Source organism: Danio rerio, chromosome 8, assembly GCF_049306965.1.
Source record: "Danio rerio strain Tuebingen ecotype United States chromosome 8, GRCz12tu, whole genome shotgun sequence".
NCBI classification, from domain to species: domain Eukaryota; kingdom Metazoa; phylum Chordata; class Actinopteri; order Cypriniformes; family Danionidae; genus Danio; species Danio rerio.
This window is the reverse complement of record NC_133183.1, coordinates 15,920,163-15,946,909: the sequence shown is the minus strand read 5'-3', so window position 1 is coordinate 15,946,909 and position 26,747 is coordinate 15,920,163. Positions and strand designations below refer to the sequence as shown.

Sequence of the window (26,747 nt, the reverse complement as noted above, 5' to 3'; positions counted from 1 at the left end):
GCTAACTAAGCTCTTACTAGATATATACTACTAGAAACTTCCAGGCAGCTGTGTTGAAGCAGGACACCGGCCCTCCAGCACCGAGTTTGGACACCCCTGCTATAGATATTATTTTTCAAACATGATTTAACAGATCCGGTTTAGAGTTTGTGAACAAACACACGAATAAAAGTCGTGATTCGTGAAACAGAGACATCTGCTGTTCAGCAATAACCCCCATGTTATGGCGCATCCGGTAAACTAGATGGCGGTAAGGCACGGTGAAAACCTTTCCGTCTTCATTTTTAACCCGGAAAAAAATAACTCGAAGCGGTAGCTGTCTCGAAACCACTTCGAGTACAGAAAAGTCGGGAGAATGCTCTCACGTCTGAGCCGAATCTACCCTGCTTTGTCCCGGGTTCGTCTGAGCTCGGCGCTCGGGAGCCGCTTTGTATCTCAGACGCCGCAGTCTAGCGCGTCCGGAGCTTCGGTGCCTGCTGATCTGCGGCCCTTTGCTCCGCCGCTTCAGGACAGTCATGGACACGCAGAGGTCAGCCCGTTTGACAAGGTAAGAGGACCACAAACATGTGTACGATGCTTGGGGCACATTTAAATGTGGCTCAGTTGACAAGAGGTGCGTGAGTATTGTTTAACAAATGTGTCTGTTTGATAAATTCTTTCTTAATTCTCTAAATGACCTGCACTGATGTATATTTACATTGTGAACACTACTGTTTATATTGTGCATACATAGCATCTCTTGGTGTATGCATTATATTGCATGTTAAAAAGAGAATGCGGTTAAGTTGGTTTTATATTCGCACATTTGGACTTTCTCCTTAAAATAATTTCAGAAAAGTGTGTTGCTTGCACATTTTAAATAGTCAAACCCTATTAGCAGTCAATGACTATTTTACTTCACTCGTTTATTTCTATAGCACTTTTACAATGTAGATTGTGTCAAAGCAGCTTAACTTAGAAGTTCTAGTTTTCAGAGATGCAGTTCAGTTTAGTTTAGTGTGGTTAAATTTCACTATCAAAGTTCAACATTGTTTCCAGCCAATTAAATAGAGCTAATGTTGTTTTTAAGTCATATTTACATAAGATTTCAGGCCGAAGTAGCATAATAAACAATATATAGACTGTCTCACAAGTTTCAAATTCATTCAAAAATGAACGAATGTGCGAATATAAAGTCAACTTTAGCTTAATTAAAAATTGGATGTAAATTATTTCTGCCAAAGTTTTCACTGGATTTTATTGTGCATTCATCGCTATTCTTGTGAAATGGTTCTATTCTAGTCCGTTTGGTTGTTGCAGCAGTCATGCAATGTGATCAGCAATATTAAAATGATAAATATATGTTTGGAGAAATGTTTTTCAGTGTTACTTTGCTTCATAATCCTATAAATGCTGGTTTATCAATAGAACATGTTTATCTTTGCTTTTCAGAATCCAGATTTTCACGGCTTCCATCATGACGAACCAATTGTGGATGAATGGAACATGAAATTGGCATTTTTCTTTTCCATTTCTTTGGTCATTGTTGTTGGAAGCACTTTCATTCACTATTTACCAGATCACGGGTAAGTGTGCATTTATGAGCCCACTGTTATTTGCACTGAACGCTTTGGCATGTATTTGTGGGTGTACTTGAGCCTTTATGCGCACCAAACAAGCAGACTGAGTCCTAGTTTGTCTGCCGTTCACTCTTATTTGTAGATTCAGGTATGGTTCCGGTAAAACATGAACACAATACAAACAAAAGCTATGTACAGAATATGATGTTACAAGTTGTTATTAAATGTTTATTTGCAAATTAAAGCCTCGTATGAGATGTCAAAATCTAATTTATTAAACAGCATGTGTGAAATACAAAGGAGAGGTTTTCTTCTCTATTTGAAAACATAACATTGGATCAAGAAAATTGTAATAATAGTAAAAAACTAAAATAATATAATATAGATCTAGGGAATCTATTAAAATATACAAATAATGTAAACAGAACTTTCAGGGTGGAAAGATAGAGAGAGATTTAAATAACTTTTATTACTATTGGACATTTGTTTGGAATCGATTGCACTCATTTCATCATCATCATCATCATCATCATCATCATCATCATAATCATATAAACACATCAGTTTTTTTTCCAGGGGGGCTTTTTTATGCTTTGCAGATGCAACAGATATATTGAGAGCAGGGCACACATTCTTATTCGCTTCGAGTTGATCACACCCCATATTAATTTTTACTAATATTGTTGTCTAATCCAATATTCATGTGGCAATAAATATTGCTGCATGTGGCAATAAATATTGCTGCATGTGGCGCAGCCCTAAGGTATAGTATAACCATAAAATAGATGGAAACACTTTAGCGTACCAGTTTTTTTTTTTGCTCATTACCTTTCAAAACAGCTCTCAGAAAGAATTTCATGGACACCGTTTAGTCTTTTTCTCAATTGTTGCTTGGTGAAAATAGCATCAGATGTATGGACATAAAACATGGACAATCAGCCTTGCACATAACATTGATTTGGATGCATTGCCAGTTCTTTTGCAAATCCTAATAAGCCATTTTGTGCATATTTAGTTCAGCCTCACTAAATGTGTCTTTACTAATTATTATTATTATTATTATTATTATTATTATATTTTCTTTTTTTGGTCTGGACCAAATGACCCATGAGAACAGTGGATAAACACCCTATATAATATCCAAAAATGAGCATTGTGTCATCATTTATTCTCACTTGTTTCAAACCTTTGAGTTTCTTTTTTTTTTTACTTGGAACACAAAAGAAGAATGTTGGAAACTGGTTGCCACAATGGAAGTCAATGGTTAACTGTTTCCAACATTCTTTAAAATGTCTTCTCTTGTGTTCAACAGAAGAAACTTAAACTGGACCCTTTAAAACAAAAACTTATTTATTTACTATTTTAACATGCTTGTAAATTTACTATTTTTTTTCATTAATATGCTATGATATTTTAACACATGACAACCAAGAAAGATTTGGACAGTGTTGTTGTTGTATACTGAAAATATTTGAGAAGAGTTTTTGTGCTAGATAATATTTAAATGGACTATCCAATCTGTTTGAATGACTGAAGATGAGCGTGATCATACCCTTGATGATTTTGTGCTGAATTAAATTAGATTTTGAATAGGGCTTCATAATATATCATTTTAACATCAATATCGCAATGTGATCATTCGTAATAGTCACATCGCAAGTACAATCAATGTTGAGTCTGGATTATTTATCATTTTGCAATTTTTTATTTTTATTAATTAATTTTTTTTTTTTTAGGCTTGTAACTGTTAAAAACATTCAGGCATAAGAAATTGTACCGTTTGTACCTTTGCCAAATTAATAATAATTTTTTTTAGGTTGTTTAGAAACACTATCCAGTATTATTTAACATTTGATTTTTTAATCACTTTATACCTGAATGCATTTTTACTCCTCGGAAAACAATAAAATGCTCTTTATTTTATTTATATCCTTTTTTTTAAATAAAATCTATCTATCTATCTATCTATCTATCTATCTATCTATCTATCTATCTATCTATCTATCTATCTATCTATCTATCTATCTATCTATCTATCTATCTATCTATCTATCTATCTATATATATATATATATATCTGTATTAATTTGACTATTTTCAATATGATAAGGTTTCTTTTACAGCATTGATGTTGTACTGTTATTACAATACATTTAGTTAAATAGATTTAAGCATTTAATAAGCTGTTTAAGCATAAATCGAGATGAAAGATTGTTTAACCGCAGGCGCCGTCAGTAGCAACAGGCTAGTGCAGAAATTCCATTGAAAATACTGGGGTAAAATAAACTGTAATATTTTAAAGACGGGGAGGGGAAAATGTAATATAATGCAGTGCTTCTTGGCCGGTCTGAGACCCACTGTATATTGTATATCAATCAGGCAGTGAAGATCACTGATTTTTAAAGAAATCACCTTAATTGATTAATTGAGACCTTAAACATGGCAATTTTAAAATAAACGGACAGTTCACCAGAAGCCCTGAGGCTAGCTGGCTGAAACTGTAAAAGTCTGTGTGCATATACCCCATTAGTCTTTAATGTAATTTCAAGCCATTCAATAAAAGATTGTCTTTTAGATGCAATGGTTTCCATGTGTGCTTTTTCTATTGCTATTCACCCCCCATTTGTTTAAATCATGATGTTTTCTCTCTCTTTTTGTCCTCCAGCATGAGGCAGTGGGCTCGTCGGGAAGCTGAAAGGTTGATCGTACAGAGGGAAGCTGCTGGTCTTCCCGTCCTGACTGAAAATTACTACGACCCAAGCACCATTGTTCTCCCCTCTTCAGAAGAGTAGACAGCATATTGTCATTAATTATCCTGTTAATTTGTGTTGGACTGTACATTTGCCTCTCCTCAACTCTATTATAATAAAATGTTATAATATAGCTGAATGTGGTATTTTCAGTTGCTGTTATTTTCATACTCATCATTGATAAAATAAATGCACTCTCAGTGAGCAGAATAAACTCAATTAATTTAAAGAGAATGTTAAAAACTGTAAAGCTTACAAACTTTTTAGCCATTCGGTGTGTGCATATGTCTTATGCAGAAGGCACATTAAAGAAATCAGAAAAATATCTATCTATCTATCTATCTATCTATCTATCTATCTATCTATCTATCTATCTATCTATCTATCTATCTATCTATCTATCTATCTATCTATCTATCTATCTATCTATCTATCTATCTATCTATCTATCTATCTATCTATCTATCTATCTATCAACTATTGCTGTTCTCATAAACGTCATTGCATTCTCTCTGCCTCTGATTGGTGCGAAACAAGTACGAGTGGGCGTGTCCTAGCGGCGTGGCACCGTCTGCGGGGCGGGGCCTTGGGGTCGTACAGGAAAAGATAAAGAAAGCGAGGACATCTGAAACGAAAACGGTAAATACACGCACATAAACACCTCTGGAACTTAGCATCAATATGTTTATGAGTTTAATATATGTTGTACCCCGAATACCGCCGACCAGCATTTTTAAAAAGCGCTTAAGTGAGTTAAAAGGTGCCGTTTATAGGTGGCTAGCTCAATGCTAATAGGCTAAGTGTGATGACGGAAACGGACGAACAACAATATGCCGAACACGAGTTGATATTCGCATTAAACTCCTACCATTGCGAGTCGAACAGGTCTGGAAAGTTTAATACAAGTGCTGACTTGTGGACCATATCGAATCTATGCTTAAACGAGGCTCATTTCACACTTATTAGGGCGTGAGAGGAAGCGTCCCAGTTAGCATAGGGAGTAAACCGGGGACTGATCCAGTTTGGCGCAGACATGCGGCTGTTCTAGTCTACACCTCTAGGTTATACACTACCGCAATATACAGACGTTTAAACAGCTGCTTAATGCCTCCGGTCTTGTTAAGTAAACTACATGCTAAATGTTATGCTAATCTACAATAGTGGTCACTTGTGTTCTTGACCAGTCTTCAGGCGGATGTATTTGTAGTGAGAGTAAATGAATGTGAATTGCATTGGTGTGTGTTTTGCTGGCATTGATCAGTGTATTGAGTAGGGTGCGGTGTGTTGTGACAGCATCTGGGAGCTGTGTGTGTTGATGCTGCAATGCTGAAATGACACAAGAACCAAATGTACAAATTATTGAAATGTCTCAGAAATTGATTTTGTTAGTTTTTTATTTAAAATACTAAATTAGACAGAATTACCTGTTATTATTGGACAATATGCAATTAAGCATATAAATAATTGAATTGATGTTTGATTATTAAAGAGTGATTGGTAGATTACTTTGTAATTGCAGCCTATTACTGATTATATTACAAATTACATGTTGTAGATTACAAATTATATGTTGATATTCGTATTCAGTTTCTTAATGTAGTTAATTTAATAAAATTGGTAATTTATCAGATTAACTATTAAAATAAAATATAAGTACTTTTTTACCACATAATGGGGTTACTAGTGTAAATAATAATAATGTAATCATCGTAAAAGGTATTTCATTATGAGTAGGGCTGAGTGATTAATCAAAGTCATCGACATTCAGAACCAATAATCTATAAAAAAAATTTCCAGGTCAATTTTTTTTAATAACTTCCCCTACCACGTGTGGAGTCATGTGACCCCGCTCTGTTAAGGCTAATTTATACTTCTGTATTGAACGCACGGGTGTTATCTGGCACAGTCTTCATGCGGTTGCAAACCCGTGCACCTTTCAAAATGTAACCACAAGTTTGCACTACATAGATGATGATTGGAAGCTGTGTCCGAGATGCTTTAAGATGGCATATTTTTTTATTACAATAAAATTATTATTATTTACAAAATATCTGTTTACTGAAGATTCAAGAAATACACTGTTTAAAATACTATTTACAGGATATACAGAAGGTTATACAGGTTATTTTATTTAGATGCGATGCTGCTTGTTTTCTACTTTTAATATGAAAAAAATTGAAATACATTTTTTTTCAGCAGTGTAAATTATTTATTTTCACTTTTTTATAAGGAGAAAAGTTGCCTGTTCATTTTAGGCAGTGTGTGTTTTAATTTTAGTTGTTCAACATTGATGTTCAATAAATAATCATAGATAGTAGATAGTGTGTGTTTCTTTCAATTATTTTAAAATCAGGTAATGCACCCTTCATTCAGAAATCTCTGACTTGTAATGTGAGCACATTTACTGTACAAAACCAGTGAATCAGTAAAATCAATGATCTATGAGGGGAAAAAAATTAATACATTTAATAATCGTTCTTTAATTGTAAACAAGTTGAAATTCAATTAATCGACAATTGAATATTGTTTTTAGAATATTATTTTGATTCAGATTATATGTAATTACTCAGCAATATTAAATAAAGTAAAAAAAAGAGTTGCCATTTATACAAAAATAAAACAACAAGAGCTTAAAAACACTTTAAAACCTTAATAAATAAAAAATTCTTGCTCTGCCTTAAAATGTAATTCATACTGTTCTTTTTTGTTTCTAACAAACCCACTAAGACTTACATAAAAGCTTATAACTGGCTTTTATAAAATGATAGCAAGTGATATTCAGTTATGCTTACAGTTGAATGGATTCTGAAAAATATACTAAAACTGTGATCCGCATATTTAGATTGTTTAGGACGTTGGTGATTTAAACACTTGTTTGGAAGCTTCACTGTGTATTATTTTTATCAAGGCCATTTTACAAACAAACCAACTATATAACTGGCTCTTATTATCAGATGCTTGCATTCATGACATTATACAGTGCTCAGCATAATTGAGTACAGCCCATTTTGAAAATGAATCTTTTTATCCATTTCTCAGTGAATATAGACAATGTATTTTGATCCATTTTAACAAAACATTTAGTAAACGGATATATTTATTAAAATAATATTTAAGTTGCCAAACATATTTAGAAATTGGAAGATAATACAATTAAATTCAAGCAATTCAATATTAAACCTAAAAAATTCAACTACATTTTTCCATTGTTTTGCTTCTCTTGATTTTTTTTTCTATTTTAAATTTGTATTTAATATTTTTCTATAACATAATTTTGGGTGTACTTGTTTTTGGACTGTTATTTTGTTAAATAAGCTCCAGATTTGGCTTCAGTACTGACTAATCTAAAGTACAAATATAATATTGTATGTCTTTTAAAAATATGAATTTAAAGATAGATTTGTGAGGGGTTTACTTGCATATACTGAGCACAGTATATACAGCTTGTTATTGATGTAAAATGCAGGGGTATCCCACTAAATAACATCATGAGTATTTCCAGAATTATTTTTCCATATGAACGTTTTTATCTTGGCACACATGCATTGACAGACTGTTTGGATTTATGTAATAAAAATGGTTTCCAATTCTAGAGTAGGAACAATTTCCACCTGCCTCCTGTAATTATTGGCTGATCTTTGCATTTTGTGTGACAGATGGCTGCGATTCGTAAGAAGCTTGTAATCGTTGGAGATGGAGCCTGTGGAAAGACGTGTTTACTCATCGTTTTCAGTAAAGACCAGTTTCCTGAGGTTTACGTTCCCACAGTGTTTGAGAACTATGTCGCTGATATTGAGGTGGATTCAAAACAGGTGAGATTATCTCTTAAACGGCCATCCCACAATCACCATCTCTCTGTAACAATGTGAACTTTTGCAAAAAGTAACTTCCTCAGATTGTTCACAAACATTTTAATAGTGTTCTTCCTTCTTTTTTGTATTTTTTATGCATGGTTTATCATTAATGAATATGTTTTATTGTAATTGTGCTAACAACATTGTGTGTATCTGTGAAATATGAGTAACTAAAACCCTCAAAAAGCCATTTGATATTTTCTTCTAAAATTTGCTCCTGTTGGTAGGCTCAATTATTTTACATTTATAGTGACGGAAAGGTTTTATTCATTGCCTTTCAAGTGAAATAACTATACATAACCAAAGTTGGATGAGAAAAATTTGAAAATGTGAAACAGGCTGTGAAAAATGTGAAAAGTTTTTTTTTCCTCCAATTTCTGTTTAAAGGAGAGAACTCATTTCTTAACATAATAGTTTTAATAATTCATCTCTAATAACGGATTTATTTAATCTTTGCCATGATGACAGTATATAATATTTGACTAGATATTTTTCAAGACACTTCCATATAGCTTAAAGGGCAACTTATAGGCTTAACTAGGTTAATTAGGTTAATTAGGCAGGTTAGGGTAACTAGGCAAGTTGTTGTACAATGATGGTTTGTTGTAGACTGACGAAAAAATACAGCTTAAAGGGGCTAATAATTTTGGCCTCAAAATGTTTAAAAAAAATAATAAAAACTGCTTTTATTCTAGATGAAATAAAACAAATAAGACTTTCTCCAGAAGAAAAAATATCAGACATACCGTGAAAATTTCTTTGCTCTGTTAAACATCAACAAGAAATATTTAAAAAAGAAATTAAGTTCGAAGATGGTTTATTAACTCTGACTTCAACTGTATGTATACATTATTTAAATGCAAGCTTTTATTTTGGATGTGATTAATCACTATATTTTTACAGCACTAATTCATGTTAAAATGTTATTTATTACCGTAACACAAAGCTAAATTTTTTAGCAGACGTATATTCCAGCCTTTATCAGTGTTAAGGCTTTGCAGAAACCCTCATACCTTTTTTCTAAAACCTTTAAAGAGGGAAGATCAAAACAACATAATTTATTTTTAATTATATTATAGTTATAATGTAAATGTCTGTGAACTTTAAACAGTTTTATTTGCCCATGCTAGAATAAGTTCATAATCCATTACTGACCCCAAACCTTTGAACACTAGTGTCACAATACATATAAAATGCAAGTAGAATTTTAGAAAAAAAAATGACTTAGGAATAGAATTCTGTAATCAAATACTCACATTTGTGACACAAAGCACCTGACATTGTTTTCAAGACAAGTTGTATTTTTTTTTTGTATTTAATAAAATAGTATGAGTTTCTTTGAGTTTGAAAACAGTATCATGTTAACAAGACTCTAAAATATTCAGATTTTTGTATATAATACAGTCAAATTTTTTTGCAGAAAAAAAACTATGCTGAATATATTACAGGGTACACGCGGTCTTAAAGTCTTAAATCTCAAAAGCTAATTTTTAGGCCTTAAGAAGTCTTAAATATACAGAAATATTGTGTTGTAAGTCTTAAATCTTTTTTTAACAGGTCTTTTCTTTGTTCATGTATAGCTGCCCAATCTGGCCATTAACACCTATACAATCACCAACAGTCCTTCACAATAAAACTTTTAACGTTTTATTTAAAAAATAGCATCTAATTACTTTCCTTACAGTAACATTTGCTTAAATTCTTCATTTATTTACTGCTGAGAATACTGACTTGACCTATATATTTTTTCATTATTAAATTATTACTATTGTAGACTGAAGTAATTGACAGCTACGTTTTGTTATATTCTTGGTAAGGGTAATAGGGTTTGTAAATGGATATATTTGAAAGTGAATACAAAACATATTCAAACTAAATTATTATTATTGTATTATTGAATGTATTCATTTTAATTTTTTGATGAAAAAATTTTCAAGTGAAAATCCTTTCTAACTAGGATATTTGAAACAAATCCGTAAATTTAGATTTAAGTTGGTGAAACCTGCAGAAACCCTGTGATATTTTATTTCATTTGTGATGTTGTCAGGTGGAACTGGCTCTATGGGATACAGCTGGCCAAGAGGACTACGACAGGCTGAGGCCCCTGTCCTACCCAGACACTGATGTCATCCTTATGTGCTTTTCCATAGACAGTCCTGACAGTTTGGGTGAGATATCTTTAATATTCATTTATATAAGGCCAAGACTGAACTGCTGTGATCACTTTATTGAAAACCATCTTATACTCATGCAGAGAACATCCCAGAGAAATGGACGCCAGAAGTAAAACATTTCTGCCCTAATGTTCCAATAATACTGGTGGGTAATAAAAAAGATTTACGGAATGACGAGCACACTCGACGGGAGCTGCAGAAGATGAAACAGGTTTGTGAGCTTTCAATACTTTCAAATTTTTGTATATTTTAACGAATTAATTAATTAAAAGAGGTTTAATACTAAATTAAATATTGTTTAATTAATATTACAGTAAGACATACCGACAGTGTGCCAATGGTTTTTGAGCACATGACAACAGTATTTATTGCATTTATTACTCATGTGACATGCTCTATAGGGATTAGAATGCAGAATATATCACGAGTCCTTAAATTATGTTTAAAATGACAGAAGTGTACACTACCTGACAAAAGTCTTGTCGCCTATCCAAGTTAGGAACAGTTAAGTATAGAAACAGCAAATTATAACTTGACTTCTTGTTGATCATTAGGTATTAGAAGTGGCTTATATGAAAGGCAAAGGCCTCTAGATTGTGCTTATTTTACCAAAATAAAATATGATCATGCCTTGACTTTTAATTATTTAATTAGGACAGTAAGGTCTGACTTTGCTAAGACAAAAGTCTTGTCTCTTAACAGAAATAATGTACAGTATAGAATATAAAGTCATGGTGCAGTGGAAAAAGAATTAATATTGTTTATGACTCCCATGAGCTTGGAGGACTGCATCCATACATCTCTGCAATGACTCAGATAACTTATTAATAAAGTCATCTGGAATGGCAAAGAAAGTGTTCTTGCAGGACTTCTAGAGTTCATCGGGATCCTTTGTATTCATCTTTAATGCCTCCTCCTCCATCTTACCCCAGAGCAAAATCTTATTTTTAATAAATTTCATATTATTAGAGGGTATTCACGTGGTTGTTAAAAGTATTAAAGATTAAGGCTCTTAAAAAATATTTAAAAGCCTAAATGCTATTTTACAAGGTATTAAATTGTGTAACAGTATACTAAAGTCTTTATACAAAGAATTTTGCTTTGCTTACTGCAGTAAACAGTGAAACACTATAGGTGCAACCTATTAGCCTTTTTATTTAGTATATGAAAATATTTAGCTTAGGATTAGTTTCTTACCATTAGTATTTAGTATATATACTGCACCGATTAAAACCTTAAGTGTTGATTAGGTCTTAAATTGTATCAAAAGAGTCTTAATGTCTTAAAAGTTATTGGATTCACTTTCTGATTACTGTAGATACCCCATATACAGAACATATAGGATAAGTGTGAGACTTGTTATATATTCTTATTTTTTATAATACTTAAACAATCATTTTATTAACTAATGTATAACAGTACGTACAGTTTTACTGTATTTTACAGTTATTTTGTAAGACAATAGTATTCTATATTAAGAGCAATCAAATGGCTTAACTAGATTATTTAGGTTAACTATACAAGTTCTATTAGGACAACAGTAGTTTGTTCTATAGTCAATCTAAAAATATTTTATTTCTTAAGTGGGCTAATAATATTAACCTTAAAACTTTATATATATATATATATATATATATATATATATATATATATATATATATATATATATATATATATAAAAGTAAAGCTGCTTTTACTCCAGCATAACTAAAAGAAAAAAACTTGTCCAGAAGATAAAGGAAAAAAACTTGTCCAGCAGATAAAATATAATAGGAAATACTGTGAAAATGTCCTTGCTGTTAAACGTCACTTGATAAATAATTAAAAAAGAATAAAAGGTTAATAATTTTGCCATCAAACTGTACTTAAATATATATTGTGCATATATATGCATATATTAAATACATAATATATATTATACTTCACACATACACGCATAGATACATGCAGAAAAAACTACTAAGAAATGGTTGTTGCACTGTTTTGTAATGTTATTTAATTGTTTAGAGTTATTGAAGTGTACTAATGCCCTGTAAATGGTTTGCTTTCTGAACAGGAACCAGTTAAACCAGAGGAGGGACGAGACATGGCTAATCGCATCAATGCCTTCGGCTACCTTGAGTGTTCAGCTAAAACTAAGGAGGGCGTGAGGGAAGTGTTTGAAATGGCCACAAGAGCGGCGCTCCAAGCCAAGAAACGTGGCAAGAAGAATGCCTGCGCTTTGCTATAGAGAACACAAGTGGAAAATGAGAAGAACGAGGGAGGGAAAAGGGGTAACCAAACACGGCCAAGGAAAATGAAAGAGCTCTAAAAGTTCGCAAATAGAGGGAAGAAACAGCCCCTAGTGTTAATTATGTACTCGGGGGTTCAGGGAGGGTCATTTTCAATCCAGGCCAAAAGAAACTACAGAAGATAGTAGGGACAGCTGCACCGGCAAACAAAAGGGACTTAAACATTTCACAAAAGGCCATCAGTCCTCTTTCAAATCAAGATTAGTTGACCTTAAAGCCTTCAGACTGATTGATCACGGAGCAAGGATAGCGTATTTGTAGAGTAAAGATTGACGTGGGTTCACAGTGATTGCGTTCGAGGTGGGATTAAATGCCATGTATTCTTTGGCCCCTTTGATTAGAAGATCAGCACTGTAAGCAAGAACTTGGTCTAAAAAAAATAGATTCCTTTTTTGGCAGTAAATGCATTATTCAGGGTGTAAAAGGCATTAGTTACTACCCTACATCGCTTATGCTACATGTCAAGCGGGGAGTTGTTTTTTTGGATCAAGACATTGGCGCACAATGTAATACTCTAGTTGACTACCTTAGAAACCTCCCAGGAACCCAGTGCCGTCTTATGTAAAACATTCATGACTGATTTTCTGATATATATACATTTTTTTCTTGCATTAACACGCTAATACTGTTTGATAACACAACTGGTTCCTCTGTGCCCTCCTGTCCTGTCGCAGAATCGACGGTTTAATCGCTGGTTTAAAGTAGCTGAAAGTAGTAGTAGTCTTACAATTCTTTATTCCAGTTAAGTATATCTTGTACTTTGTTGCCATTTGCCTATAAAATTCTAAGTAAGATGCATTAAGCAATGATCATACTAATTCACCTTTTTGTGAGTATTTTATGTGCTTGCTCATGTATTGTAATTAAAAAAAAGAACAAAAAAACAAAAACAATTTTGGGTTAATCAGCCTTCGTGGAGCTCCAAGCAGAACTGCAGCTCTGTATGTTGACTGTCAGACACTGTTTGATTTTGGCTATATATATATTTATATATATAGATACGTTTTTATCATAGGTGACAGTAATGTAATTTACCCCGTATTACTCTTTGCCTGCATGACAGGCTTTTATTTGGTGTGCAGAAATCAAATATATGTTTATCTCACTGTATAAATGAGAAGCTCCCTCCATTTTCACTCCATGTCTTTTTATTATTCCCCTCTTTCTTCTCCAGTACTGTGCATTTTTTATGTTTTTTTGTTTTGTGAAATTCTACTGGCTTATACTATATCATTTTTGCATATTTTACAAATTCTAGTATCTTAGAATTGAATTAAAGAAGGACAAAAGATAGTAAAAATGTGACTGAGAGAGAGAGAGAGCTGTTTAATGCCATATTATTAAATGCAAGTCATTTCTTAGAAGAGATTCTGCATTTCATTGTAAGAGAAAAAGCCTTTGATGCGTCAATTATCTTTTGTATACCAGTGCATCTTTGGATTTCCACAGACTCATTTGAATTGTACTGAAAAAATAAATTCTTATAGGGTAACTTTGCATGGGTCTTTATTTTGTGTTTCTTCTTCGGATGACGTTTGCATAAATTACCTCATTTCTTCACCAGCTCGACACGGTCTTCAGCTTCACATGCTTACATTTTTTTAAAGTCGAGGTAAAAGATAGAAATTCCACACGGTAGAAGGTTCACACAGGTCTTAGCACCACCAGTCAGTCTTCACAGTGATCTGTGCAAACCAGCCACAAATTCGTGATAATATGGCTCTGAAATGACATGAAACGTAAGTTAAAGCCTTCATGTTCGATTTTTTTTTCTTTCGTTTAAATGCAAACTGCATAGATAACACTATCAAATTCTACTAGGTGATTCTCCAGTGTACAACAAACCTGAGTCTGGCTCGATAATGGCGTGTCTGATGAGGAAATCCAGAACCACCATGGCACAGTTTGGCTTAAACTCCTCACTGACCAGAAGATCTTTAACCTGAGAAAACATCACAGCAGAAAATGGGGTAAGGTTAGGAAAGTGCACACATTTTGCCATGTCACTATTTATTTATAGTTATGTTGATGTCGTATACATTTTCTACAGATGAGGTTAAATACCGTTTGGTCTTTGGGTTAAATGTTTGGAATAATAATATTTTAATGCTCTTAAAGTTAAAAAAGCGATAATTAAATAAATAAAATGTATTATTTATTCACCTTTTAGTAGTTCCTAACATTTACGCGTATATTTATTGTGTTGAGCAAAAAAAAAAAAAAAAGATGAAAACCTATAACCATTGACTTTCATAGTAGGAAAAACAAACACTATGGTCCATAATCCACTTGCTAAGTGTGACGTCACACACGTAGTAGTAGTGGCTTGTAGCCGGAAACAGTGTTTCATAAGTCACAACCTAACAAGCGGACAGTTATAAGCATCAATGCTCAAAAAAGGTTGAGCTGCGTTATAGTTCATTAAAAAATTAAACTTTTGTCATCATTCCTTCATCCTCCAGTTGTCTTCAATTGTTCTGTTGAACACAAAAGAAGATATTTTGATGAATGTAGAAAACAGCAGCCACTGACTTCCATAATAGATATTTGTTCCTACACTCTCCAAAGAGTCCACAATGGTACCTCAAAGGTGCATATTAGTACCCAAATGTACCTAGAAAGTATCTTTGAGGTACCATTATGGACCCTTCAGGTACACATATGTACCTTTTGAAAAGGTACAACCCCAGTGACAGCTCCTGAACCGATATTTCTGAGAGTGTACTATAAATAGTGAATAGTGCCCTCACTGCACTCCAACGAAATGGTAAGGTTTATAGACTAATTAATACTCATTAAACCTCTTTAACATCATTATATGTACCTGCTGGATAACTGAGGGTGCTTTCACACTTGGTTCAATTGCCAAGACCGTATGCAAGTTCGATTGACCCCCCTTTCCACTCTCTTGGTTGGTTTGTGTTCACACTGTCTTTTTTTCTTCTGAACCCCGGTACGCTTGCGTCATCGAGCTGCTGTTGTGTGTACGGTTGTTGCTAGGTGACGGACACGAAAGCAAAGCGGCAAAAAGGAAAGACGTCTGTACATCGCGGTCATTTTGCTCTTACTGAATCTTTTGGTTTTAGACATACAGAAAGCGGCTCACGTCTATCTGCCGCAAAAATATTATAAACGTTCTGAACATAACGCGATTTCTGCAGAAGCTGTTTTTGGAGGAGACAAGCAGACATAATCTGTAGCCCCTTTTACACAGTGATACCGGTAAATATCCGGAAAATGTCCAGAACGACTTTAACGGTGAATTTTTAAAAAGCGCTGTTGACACAGGTAAGGATGTTACAGAATTTTTCCGGAAAAGACCATTCACACATCCATTCCAAAACTAAAATCATTAACCAGAAATAACCTCCAAACAGCTGCGCATGTATTTGTAAATATTGACTACATTACACACTCTGTAGATGGATAAGTATTGTAAACAACTTCGATGAAACATATGGAGGAACACTTTCGCATGTTGAGATTTACTAATTACGTGTGTGTGCTGGCGGCGCTCACCGGCTGCTTCACATACACACGGGTCAGAACTTAGAGGTAAACAAACAACAGTTTATCATAAGCATTTTATCGATCTTTTTTTTTTACACAGCTTGCATTAAGAAGGAACATAGAAATGTTGTCTGACTAACATCTAGTAGCTAATTGTGTCTGGAAATTATTCAAAGGCTATTCGGAGTGTTCTGATTGGCTAAAGTAGACGGCTTACGTCAGCGCATTCTATCTTCCCTTTGCGTACACACAGCGCAGCATTCCAGCAAATTACCGTAATGTTACAACATCTTTTTATGGAAAATTGCCCGAACAAAATTGCTGTTCACATATACAGACATTTCCGGAAAACTGCCGTCAATTTTCCGGAAAGGTCTGTATGTGTGAAGGGGCTACTGTGTTTGCCCTGGCTCAGTCTCGCTTTTCACCAATGTACAGTACGTGATACACAGACACACACACACACGAATGAACATTATGAAAATGATAGTTTGTTGAACAGTTTGAGGTTCACTTTCTTCATTTGATACGATTGCAGTCGTAGCAGAAGTGAACCGGACCAGAGTTCACGTGAACTGTACCCCAAACCACCTTTCAGGCGGACTCGGGTACAGTTTACAGGTGCGCACCCGGTTTCAGAAGAAAAATCACGCTAGCTAAACGTACCATACACTGACGTCAAACGAACCTCGGTGGCGACCAAAGGTGCTAGTATGAAAGCATCCTGATATTTCAAACGGTTTATTATATTTTCAAGATCTGAGGTGAACTATCTGCTGCTGCTTTCAGTATATGGCAATGAATGTGATGTAAAATGGCATTCAAACTCACATTATTAGCATTCAACACTGAATAAAGCACATGGGGTGATTATTGTGAGTTTATCCTGTTGTTCAGCTGCAAAAAATAGAAGCCATTTCCAAAACATAAATTTCCGGTATTGATTAGAACAAAAACTTCTTTAAATATGGAGAATATTTCTTCTATTGCGTGCTGTTTCTTTTATTTAGCACACGACTTAAATCAGACTTTTGGCAAATCAGGCACACTCCTGTTGGTGTCATCAATCTGGCAACCTTCAGTGCATTTTTGAACCAGGAGTGCAATACCTATTTGAACCACTGGGTGTCAAACTAACATACTGCATCTTTAAGGATTCTTTCTTGAAAAATTGTTTTCCATCAAATGAATGTAGCCTTGGTGAGCATAAAAAGTGATTCACACACTGATTTATAATCAATAGTTGCCTTCACCTTCTCTATTGGATAGTAGTAAAACGCTTGCACTTCTCCGTCTCCAATGTGAGGCTGAAAATTGAGAGGCAGCTCTAAATCAAAGACGAACTGACACTCCGGAAATATTCCTTCATCATCTTCGTAGGTGTAGCTGCACAGAAAAGAGACAGAGAGAGGCATGAAAGGAAGATTCCAGATTGTGAAATTTCTTTTAATTTAGCTAAACATAGTAAAACAGTTTCCAGGCAGAAATGATCCAGGCATTTGCATGTCTTTGATCACACTGACGCTTAAACTCCAATCCTGGTCATCCTCATTTGAGCGAACATAATATTTCCCTGGAAACCTGCCAGCTGGAAGCTATTTCTGGCCTTTCTGCTGTGTTAATCAGTCTCTCTTGAAATGCAGTTGAGAGAGTTTGTATCTCTAAACAGAAAACAACAGCAACATGCATCTTTAACCTTATAGAAATCACCAGCTCCCAATTGCTTTTGTGCTTCGTAATAGCTTGCAGTTTTGCTGAAGCTGAATAGTGGCATAGAAATGAAAAGAAGGATTATGCACCTCACTGTACCCACAGGACGCGCTTGCTCTGCCAGGCCTGGAGGGATGCAGGCCTCCTCTTCACACTCTTTTACCATGGTATGCCTTACGCTACAGCCTGCTGCCAGTCCTCCAGCCGCCTGGGTGAGAAATCAAATCCTTTAAAGACCCCATTAAGTCCAAAGAGCAGACTTGTGGATTTTAGTCTTTTGGTGATTAGCTTTGAGATCACGTATATATTAGTGTACTTCTAAAAGCTGTTTTAAACTGAAAGCACTTTGATGGATGTTTTTAAAAATGTGTCCCCAGTAGTGCTGCACGATATTACAAAAATCTGATACGCCAATATTTTATTTTTCCGCGATAAATATTGCGATATTAATACAATTTCACAAGATGGTTTGAATCGCTTTATTTGACGAGTCTAGGAGTATTCGGGTGCAGAAATTGAATAATCACAAAGCAAAAATAAAGTTTTAAGTAAATTACCTGCCAGTATGGTAAGTGAAATAACCTTGTTTTCGGTTTGAAATGTGGATATTTGGACTAGAAACAAAAAGAAATGTTTATTTATTTATTTATTTTTGTATAAATCATATAAATTCTATATAAATACAGTGATTAAATGCAATTCTGTAGCTCCTGGTCAACTATAATTTGGACTGGACATTGCATACCTTTGTGATGTGACTGATGTGTATGCTCGCATTGCAATTTCGATGCTGAAATGATATATTGTGCAGCTCTAATCCCCACACTCTCAGAAAAAAGGTTAGTACAAATGATGTTCCTTAAGGAGCAGTTTTGTACCTTTGTAAAGATTGTACCTTATATGGTACAGAAATAACTTCTTATGATACTGTTCTGTATCTTTTATGGTACAATTGAAATGAAGGTACACAATTGTTCTCATAAAAAAGGAACATAAGTGTTGGACAACTCCTTTATTACAATATCTCTAAAAATAAATATTACTGGAAAGGCAAAGTATTTTCTGATAAATACATTTTCATTATTGATATTTGCACCTTTTGGTGTTTGTGTTCCACTACACACGAGCTGGCAAAAGTCCAGCTTAAATTTTAAGCTATTCATCATATACCAAACAGAGAAATCATATTTAATGTTTTAATTAATATTTTGAATAATCTATTATTAAATCATGAACTTGTTATTATTTAATATGTTTTTTGTCTATTTTGATCTTGCCAAGAAATAGCCATAAGTTGCTGATGTGGCATTAAATAGACAAACAATTTTTTTCAAAAAGCTGACAATAGTCATATAAAACACATGCACAATTACAGTTTTAATTTTTGTTTAAATGTTAAAGCAGTAGTTCAGCCAAAAATGAAAATTGATTTACTCAGCCTCTGCTTGTTCCAAACCAGTTTAAGGTTCTTTACTTTTTTTTAACAGAAAGAAAATATTTTATAAAATGTTTCCAATATTAGTTAAAATCTCCTCTTTTGTGTTTAGCAGAAACAGTTTGGAGGGTGAGCAAATTTACCTTTTAATATAATCGCTTAAAATATATTTTTCAAAAGTGTGGAGTTCTTAAGATTTTGTTTTTGAGCATCTTATGCTCAAAACGTTGCATTTATTTGATTAAAAAATACAGTAAACTCTTAAATAATGTTTTATGAATATAATTAAAAGTGCTAATTAATCTCATGATGAGGAATCTAAACTTTCTGCATAATAATTGACTCCAGTCTACAGTATCACATGATCTTTTAGAAATCATTCTAGTATTGCGATTTTGTGCTTAGTTAATATTTCTTATTATTGCTGTTTTTAAAAACCATTGTGCTGGTTAATATTTCAGTGGAAAAACATACATCATTCAGGATTTTTATAAAAATAAATAAAAAGAGCAGTATTTATTTCATTCAGTCATTCATTCATTCATTCATTCATTTTCTTTTCAGCTTAATTTCTTGTTATTCTGTCGAAAAGGAAAGGGGTGAGATTAAACAAGATTATTTTCACCAAGCTTGAACTCTGCACCGTAGCGAACTGCGAAACTTAACGCATGACCCTGCATTTACGGTCTGATGCATTCGCGTGCGTATGAATGGAAGTCTATAGGGAGAAAAGTCAAGTGTGACCGCAGCTTTACTAGGCTTTTTAGAAACATCCGTGCAGTTGTGTTGAGGCAAGTTGGAGCTAAAATCTGCAGGACAGCGGACCTCCAGGACCGAGATTGAGAATTTCTGCCATACATAGTAGCATATCACTCATTCATTCATTTTCTTGTCGGCTTATTCCCTTTATTAATCTGGGGTCGCCACAGCGGAATGAACCGCCAATTTATCCAGCACGTTTTTATGCAGTGGATGCCCTTCCAGCCGCAACCCATCTCTGGGAAACATCCACACACACACACACACTTATACACTACGGACAATTTAGCCTACTCAATTCAACCTTTGGACTGTGGGGGAAACCGGAGCACCCGGAGGAAACCCACGCGAACGCAGGGAGAACATGCAAACTCCACACAGAAATGGCAACTGAGCCAAGGTTCGAAAAAATGACCTTCTTCCTGTGAGGCAACAGCCCTACCTACTGCGCCACTGCAACGCCCCATGGTAGCATAAATATAACAGAATAATAAAAATTCAAGACTTTGTTTTCTTATTTTCCCACTAACCCCTCAAAATAAAATAAAACTTCACTTATTAAATAAAAACAAACTTATCCTCTGACAAAAACACAAATCAAAATAAAAAAGTTAAGCTAGGTTATAAATAAATTGGTAAATAAGAGTAAAAAATGAATAGATGAAACATAGTTTTAAGCAGTCCGACGACTCACTCAGTTAGGGGTGTTTGTTTGGTACAGCACTACTAGTAATGAGCTGTTTAAATGAATTATTTACCATGTTATCCAGTCTCCCAGGATATGTCTGTTTGGTCAGGGATCGTCGTGCCAGCCACATGTTGAGATTGCCGCTTGAGTCGCGAGTGTAGCCATTGACATGGACGCCGTACCGTTTCACTCCAAACAGACCTGCGTTTATTCATGAACAGCTTTAAGTGGCTCTTGTCCATCACAAAGCCGAACTCAAGCATGAGATTAATACTTCATTAACATACTTGTAGCTGCTCTCTCCATGTACATCAGCGGAGGGTCACAATACCTGGGCATCACAGCATATTGCTAAATATAAAATACAATCTGATCAATGTTAAAGGGCCTGAAATGGTTAACTGAAGTATAAACATATTATACATTTATTTGTTCATTTTCCTTCAGCTTAGTCCCTTATTTATCAGGAGTCGCCACAGTGGGATGAACTGCCAACTATTACAGCATATGTTTTACACAGCCGATGCCCTTCCAGCTGCAGCCCAGTACTTTAAAATATTCTAATATATAGTAGTTTTGATTAATTGATATACTGTTTTTATTTTTAAATGTTATGTTTATTCTCATGAATAATGAATGTAAAAATCTTGTCATATTACCATGCCATTACCATGGTATAACTGCAAATACTTTATCAAGAACAATTTTCAAAAAACACATGAAGCAAACAAAGTGAATCTAATATCCATAAACAGATTTAAAATGAGTCCAAATTTGAGAAACCAACGTATTTATTTCTAATAAGACATCGACATGACATAAACAATCTTAAACTCTTAAACTTAAAATAAAATTAACGCAATTTATTGTGTAAACACTGAATTTTCATGCTGCTGCTGTGGTTTAAAAAAAAATTAAGTGTGCTACAGTTGAAAAGCAAAATCATTTTTTACAGATTAATTTGAAAATATATTTAATCATATATCTTGGACCTTTTGATAAAGATTTGAAACTTTAACATCATTATTTCTTTTAAAAATTAATCTGTAAAAATGATTTGTAACATTATTAGAGACTTTTGGGTGGAAGTGATTAATATTACAAAGATAATTGTACCCTTGAATATTCCACTAGATGCAAAAATGATTTTGCTACATTTATACCCAAAGAACCTTAAATTAAATCTTCAGCAGCGCAAATTAATAGATTATGCTATATTACAAGCTAAAAGAATGATAGCTCTTAGCTGGAAAAGACCTGATCCACCATCTATTGGAACTTGGATTAATGCCATGGCACAGTGTATGGCCATTGAAAAAGTAACATTTTATTAAAAACCAAATGGATGAATATGAAGACATTTGGAAGCCATTTAATAACTACATTAACAACAATAATATTGGTCATTTATTACAAGAAGTGTAACCAAGTATAGTGTTTTTATTTATTTATTTTTATTTTTTTGTTTGTGTGTGTGTGTGTGTGTTTCATTTTGTTTTGCTGGATAACGTAACTTATGTGTAAAGTACAGTAATGTATACTTGGTTTTTGGGTACCTAACAATATTTGTTTTGCATTTAAATTGTCTCTTGTAAGAGATTTTTGTGTATTTGTATAGGGGAGAAGAGAGTGATGTTCTTTTGTTGAGGTGGGAAATAATTGTGACGAAATAGAATTGTGTTTTTCTGTTACCTGTCTTGTATAATCAAAAACAATAAACACATTGTTAAAAAAAAAAAGATATGTATTTTGAAGATCTTAAAGTATTTGCGAAGTTTAATTCCCTATTATTTTCCCTGTATTAAAAATATTGATAATAAAGTTGATATATCTCTTCCAGGTCTAAAGGAACGCAATATGAGTCTTAAAGGGATATTTCATTCAAAAATAAAAAGTGGCTTTAATACTTAATGAGTAACTTTTTTTCTGTTGAACTCAAAGGAAGAAATTTTGAATAATGTTGTAAACCTGTAACCATTGACTTCATTAGTAGAAAAAACAAATACCATGGAAATCAGTGGTTACAGGGTTTCAGAATTTCTTTCAGAATTCTCCTTCTGTGTTAAATACAGATGTCACCACTTCAAAATGTTTCCTCTGTCGCTGTTGTTATCATCGCCATGGAAGTACCTATGTGCGGCAGCAGCTTTTGACCACTGGGTAGTGCTTTAATCATAGATTTTCAGCATTGCATTTTTTTAGATAATACTAGATAGGACAATGCTGTATGTGTACCTTATGTGATGTGTTCAATTAAAATGTAATTTGTTTTGTTTTAGTTTTTTTTTTAGTAGGAAAACATGCTTTTACACTATACTGTATGTTTTAGAAAAGATACAATACATGGGGAGAAGTATAGCCCTAGGCTGCAAAAATTAGGCAAATATAAGAATTAAGTTATTTTGTCTTTATACTGCCCTATTAAATTGCTTTGGGGTGAAAAGAATGTTTCGATTTCTTTGACCATCATGGCGATGTTATTACCTCAAATCTTAAACGTGCAAGATATGAAAACCGCGGCGCAGCATACGCTACAAGGTAGGTTTGTGACAAGCAAAAGATGACAGAATTTTCAGTTTTTGGTGAACTATCCTTTTAAAGCAGGAATGGCCAAACGTTTTCTTATGAAGGGCCAAAAACCAAACTTGATTGGGTTTCGGCCAAACTAGTGAGCCAATATATGTCATGGGTTATTTCCTTATTTATTAAATAACATTTCAAAATAACTAGAAAACAATGCTTTACATTAACTATACAATATATTTTTTTTCACCTTATTCTTCGTCGACGAGCGGGCACAGCCATTTCAATCTTTTTGACTCGAGACTTCCGGTCTCATTCACTTCCATTCATTTTTAGACATTAAAAACTGCTCGTTTCGCTGTTTGATGTTGTAAAACTGATATTTCCTTATTATATTATTCTAGTTGGTCTGTATAGTTAATCAAACATTTGTAGAGCAAGTAGCTTGACCGTTTTCTGCCGTTAATTATTCCTAGTCATTTCTCCCATAGGCGACTAAATCAGAAGTTCTAAAACAATCCTGAAAACAGGCGCACATCCGCATTTTAAAATAAGGTCAATAATGAACTTATTACAATAAAAACTCATTTATAACCGATTGGAGTTACACTAGTAGTTTTTGTTTTTATTTGCTCACTGATGTCTTCTTTATAGTCCTCTATCCATCAAGTGACAATATTTATGTTTTAAAAACTCAGATTCATTAACAACATTTATTTTTAGTTAGCTTTTTATGTAGCTTCCCAGTAAAACAAACAAACAAAAAAAGGCTACGTCAAATTAGAAATATCAATCTCTGTTAAAGGCATTTTTTCTCCAACTCTCTCCATCATACTAACTCTCTTCTCAGATGGGATGGTGGGCCAAATCAAAAGTTACAATGGGCCAACTTTGGCCTGCAGGCCCTACTTTGGGCATGTCTGCTTTAAAGCATAGTGCACATTATGTTTGTCTTCGAAAGCATTAGATACCTACACCTGAAGTCAAAATTATTCGCCCTCCTGTGAAATTCTTTTAAAAAAATATTTCCCAAATGATGTTAAACAGAGCAATGAATTTTTCACAGTATTTCATATAATGTTTTTTTTTTTCCACTGGAGAAAGTCTTGCCCTCTCTATTTATTTATTAGCAAAAATATTTTTGAAAGTCTATAGAACAAACTATCATTATACAATGATAACTCTAATAACCCTAACTTGCCTAGTTAAGCCTTTAAAAATCAATTTAAGTGGAATATTAGTGTCTTAAAAAATATCTAGTAAAATATCATGTCCTGTCATCATGTCGTTATTATAAATTAGTTATTAAAACAATTATGCTTAGAAATGTGTTTAAGAAACCTTCTTTCCATTACACAGAAATCATGGGAAAAATATACAGGTGGCTCATAATTCTGACTTTGTAAATGCTCAAGGAGTAAGGATGAAGATGTGCAACAGTGTCTCACCTCATCTCTCCAGCCTATTAGACAGGTGAAGGAAGCTTCTCTCCTGAGCTCCTGCAAGACCTCGTCCACAGCCACCGATCTGCTCGCAAACGTGTCAAGACTGGAGCAGAAGGTAATTGCGCTCCCGTATGGTCTGAAGACTGAAGGAAAACGACCAAGAACTGATGCTACTTTTGGGGAAATCCATCCAACCTGCTCTCCAGCCACCTCGAAACGCAGACAGCTCTCTAAAATGGAACCTGAAGTAAAGGAAAACACTGATGTGAAGTAAATAAATGCACATGCCTATGCTGAAGAGATAAAGCAAGAAGAGAAATGAAGGTAACGTATGCATATTACGATATCAAAAGTTTAAGTTAAGATGATTATTGACTTTTTTATCATGATATTTGATTTTACTATAATTCCATAAGCTGCAAAAAAGATACTTTAACATAATAATATAAATAATATGATAACCGCCGACTGTTGTGTATTCATACTATATATATATATATATATATATATATATATATATATATATATATATATATATATATATATTTATTTATATATATATATATATATAAAAAAAAAATAAAAATGTAAAAAAATTAATTATGTGTATTTTGAGGATCTTAAAGCATTCGCAAAGCTTAATTCCCTTTATAAAATATTGATAAAGTTTATTTATCTCCTCCAGGTCTAAAGGAACACAATATTTTTAAAGAGTCTTAAAGGGATAGTTCACTCAAAAATAAAAAGTGGTTTCTCTCCTTAATGAGTATCTTTTTTCTATAAATAAATTTTTTAGATAAATTTTTCCTGGATGTCGGAAACAACAAAACACATCCATGTATTTAAAAAAGAAAAAAAATCAATAATTAGTTAATTATAATATATAGTTAATTTACAAGTAAAGTTATGCATAATAAAATAAAAGGAGTAATCAGTAATTCTTCAGAAACCCTCTGCCCTTCTCAATATATTTCATTTATCAATACTTATAATTGATTTTTATGTATTATTTGAGATTCACTTCTCTACAAAATCCCCCCCAATCAATCCAAATAAACCTGTTAAATCAGGTGAAATTTCACTTCGCAATATATATCACAGAAATACAAAATATCATAATATCAGATTTTTCCAATATCGCACAGCCGTAATTCAAGTATACAGATATTTGTTCAACTAATTTCCATGACTTTTCCAAAACTTTTCCAGGCCTGAAAAATGCCATGTCAAAATTCTATGACTTTTTCAGGTTTTCCGTGACTATATGAATCTGTAAAAAGTAACTTGCATTACTATTTTTAACAAGTAACCTAAATATTATTGCTTAATTTTAAAAAGTAATGCGTTACTTTACTCGTTACTTAGAAAAGTAATGTTATTACGCAAATTGCGTTACTTGTAATGTGTTACCTCCAACACCATTAAAAACACACGGTTATTAATGTTATTTCGTTATGTCCACTATTACAATGTAATGCCAATATACTGTATTTCTGAATACCTAGTAGTGTGTATAACTTTTAAAAATTAACATTACTCTGTTTAGGGTTTCCTATTTAAAAATCTCATTAATTTTAAGAGTTTTTGATAGTCATGACTAACGTTACAGTCTAAAACTCATTATTGACAAATGACCATTGCAAATGGGTCTTGTGTACATTTACAGTTCAGTACGGCATTTGACCCATATATGACGTGCATTCATACTGTACCACATGCATATGTATTGCTCTGTCATAAGATTTTTATATCTCCCCCACCTGGTAAGTGAAAGTTATTCATTCGACGCAGAAGCTGTAGCATTTTCTCCGACCACGAAGCCATCCTGTCGATTTCACACGTGTAACCGTTAATTGTCCGTCCCGAAAGCGTGTACTATCATATTGGGGGATTTGTGGTTGATTTCTCGTTGACATGCTGTCACACACCCACGGGCTTCATGCTCGCCTCCATTGTTGCGGGTTCTGTTGATGCGAGCGCTGATTGGCTGGCGGGGTCTCTTGATCTGCGCGCTGATTGGTTGAAACACTATGACGGAATCTTGAAGGG

At 33.6% G+C, this 26,747-nt stretch overlaps 3 protein-coding genes across 4 annotated transcripts; 2 read left to right on the top strand and 1 right to left on the bottom strand.

The window, feature by feature from the left end:
• Positions 1–273: 273 nt before the first annotated feature.
• On the top strand, positions 274–4,632 carry ndufb11 (NADH:ubiquinone oxidoreductase subunit B11). The gene is made up of 3 exons (NM_001044981.1): positions 274–547; positions 1,432–1,565; positions 4,225–4,632. The coding sequence occupies exons 1-3, from the start codon at positions 356–358 to the stop codon at positions 4,349–4,351; spliced, it is 453 nt and encodes a 150-aa protein (NP_001038446.1). The 5' UTR covers positions 274–355; the 3' UTR covers positions 4,352–4,632.
• Positions 4,633–4,893: 261 nt separating this feature from the next.
• On the top strand, positions 4,894–14,120 carry rhoaa (ras homolog gene family, member Aa). Its single transcript, NM_213137.1, has 5 exons — positions 4,894–4,948; positions 7,966–8,121; positions 10,211–10,331; positions 10,418–10,548; positions 12,394–14,120. Exons 2-5 carry the CDS (start codon positions 7,966–7,968, stop codon positions 12,565–12,567), a joined length of 582 nt encoding a protein of 193 aa, NP_998302.1. The 5' UTR covers positions 4,894–4,948; the 3' UTR covers positions 12,568–14,120.
• Positions 13,936–26,657, bottom strand: tpk2 (thiamin pyrophosphokinase 2). 2 transcript variants are annotated; one of them, NM_001045397.1, is given in 8 exon segments: positions 13,936–14,350; positions 14,474–14,570; positions 17,392–17,524; positions 17,938–18,056; positions 20,801–20,931; positions 21,018–21,081; positions 24,702–24,940; positions 26,459–26,657. In NM_001045397.1, coding segments are annotated over 8 exon segments (894 nt in total). In that variant the 5' UTR covers positions 26,523–26,657; the 3' UTR covers positions 13,936–14,303.
• Positions 26,658–26,747: the final 90 nt, after the last annotated feature.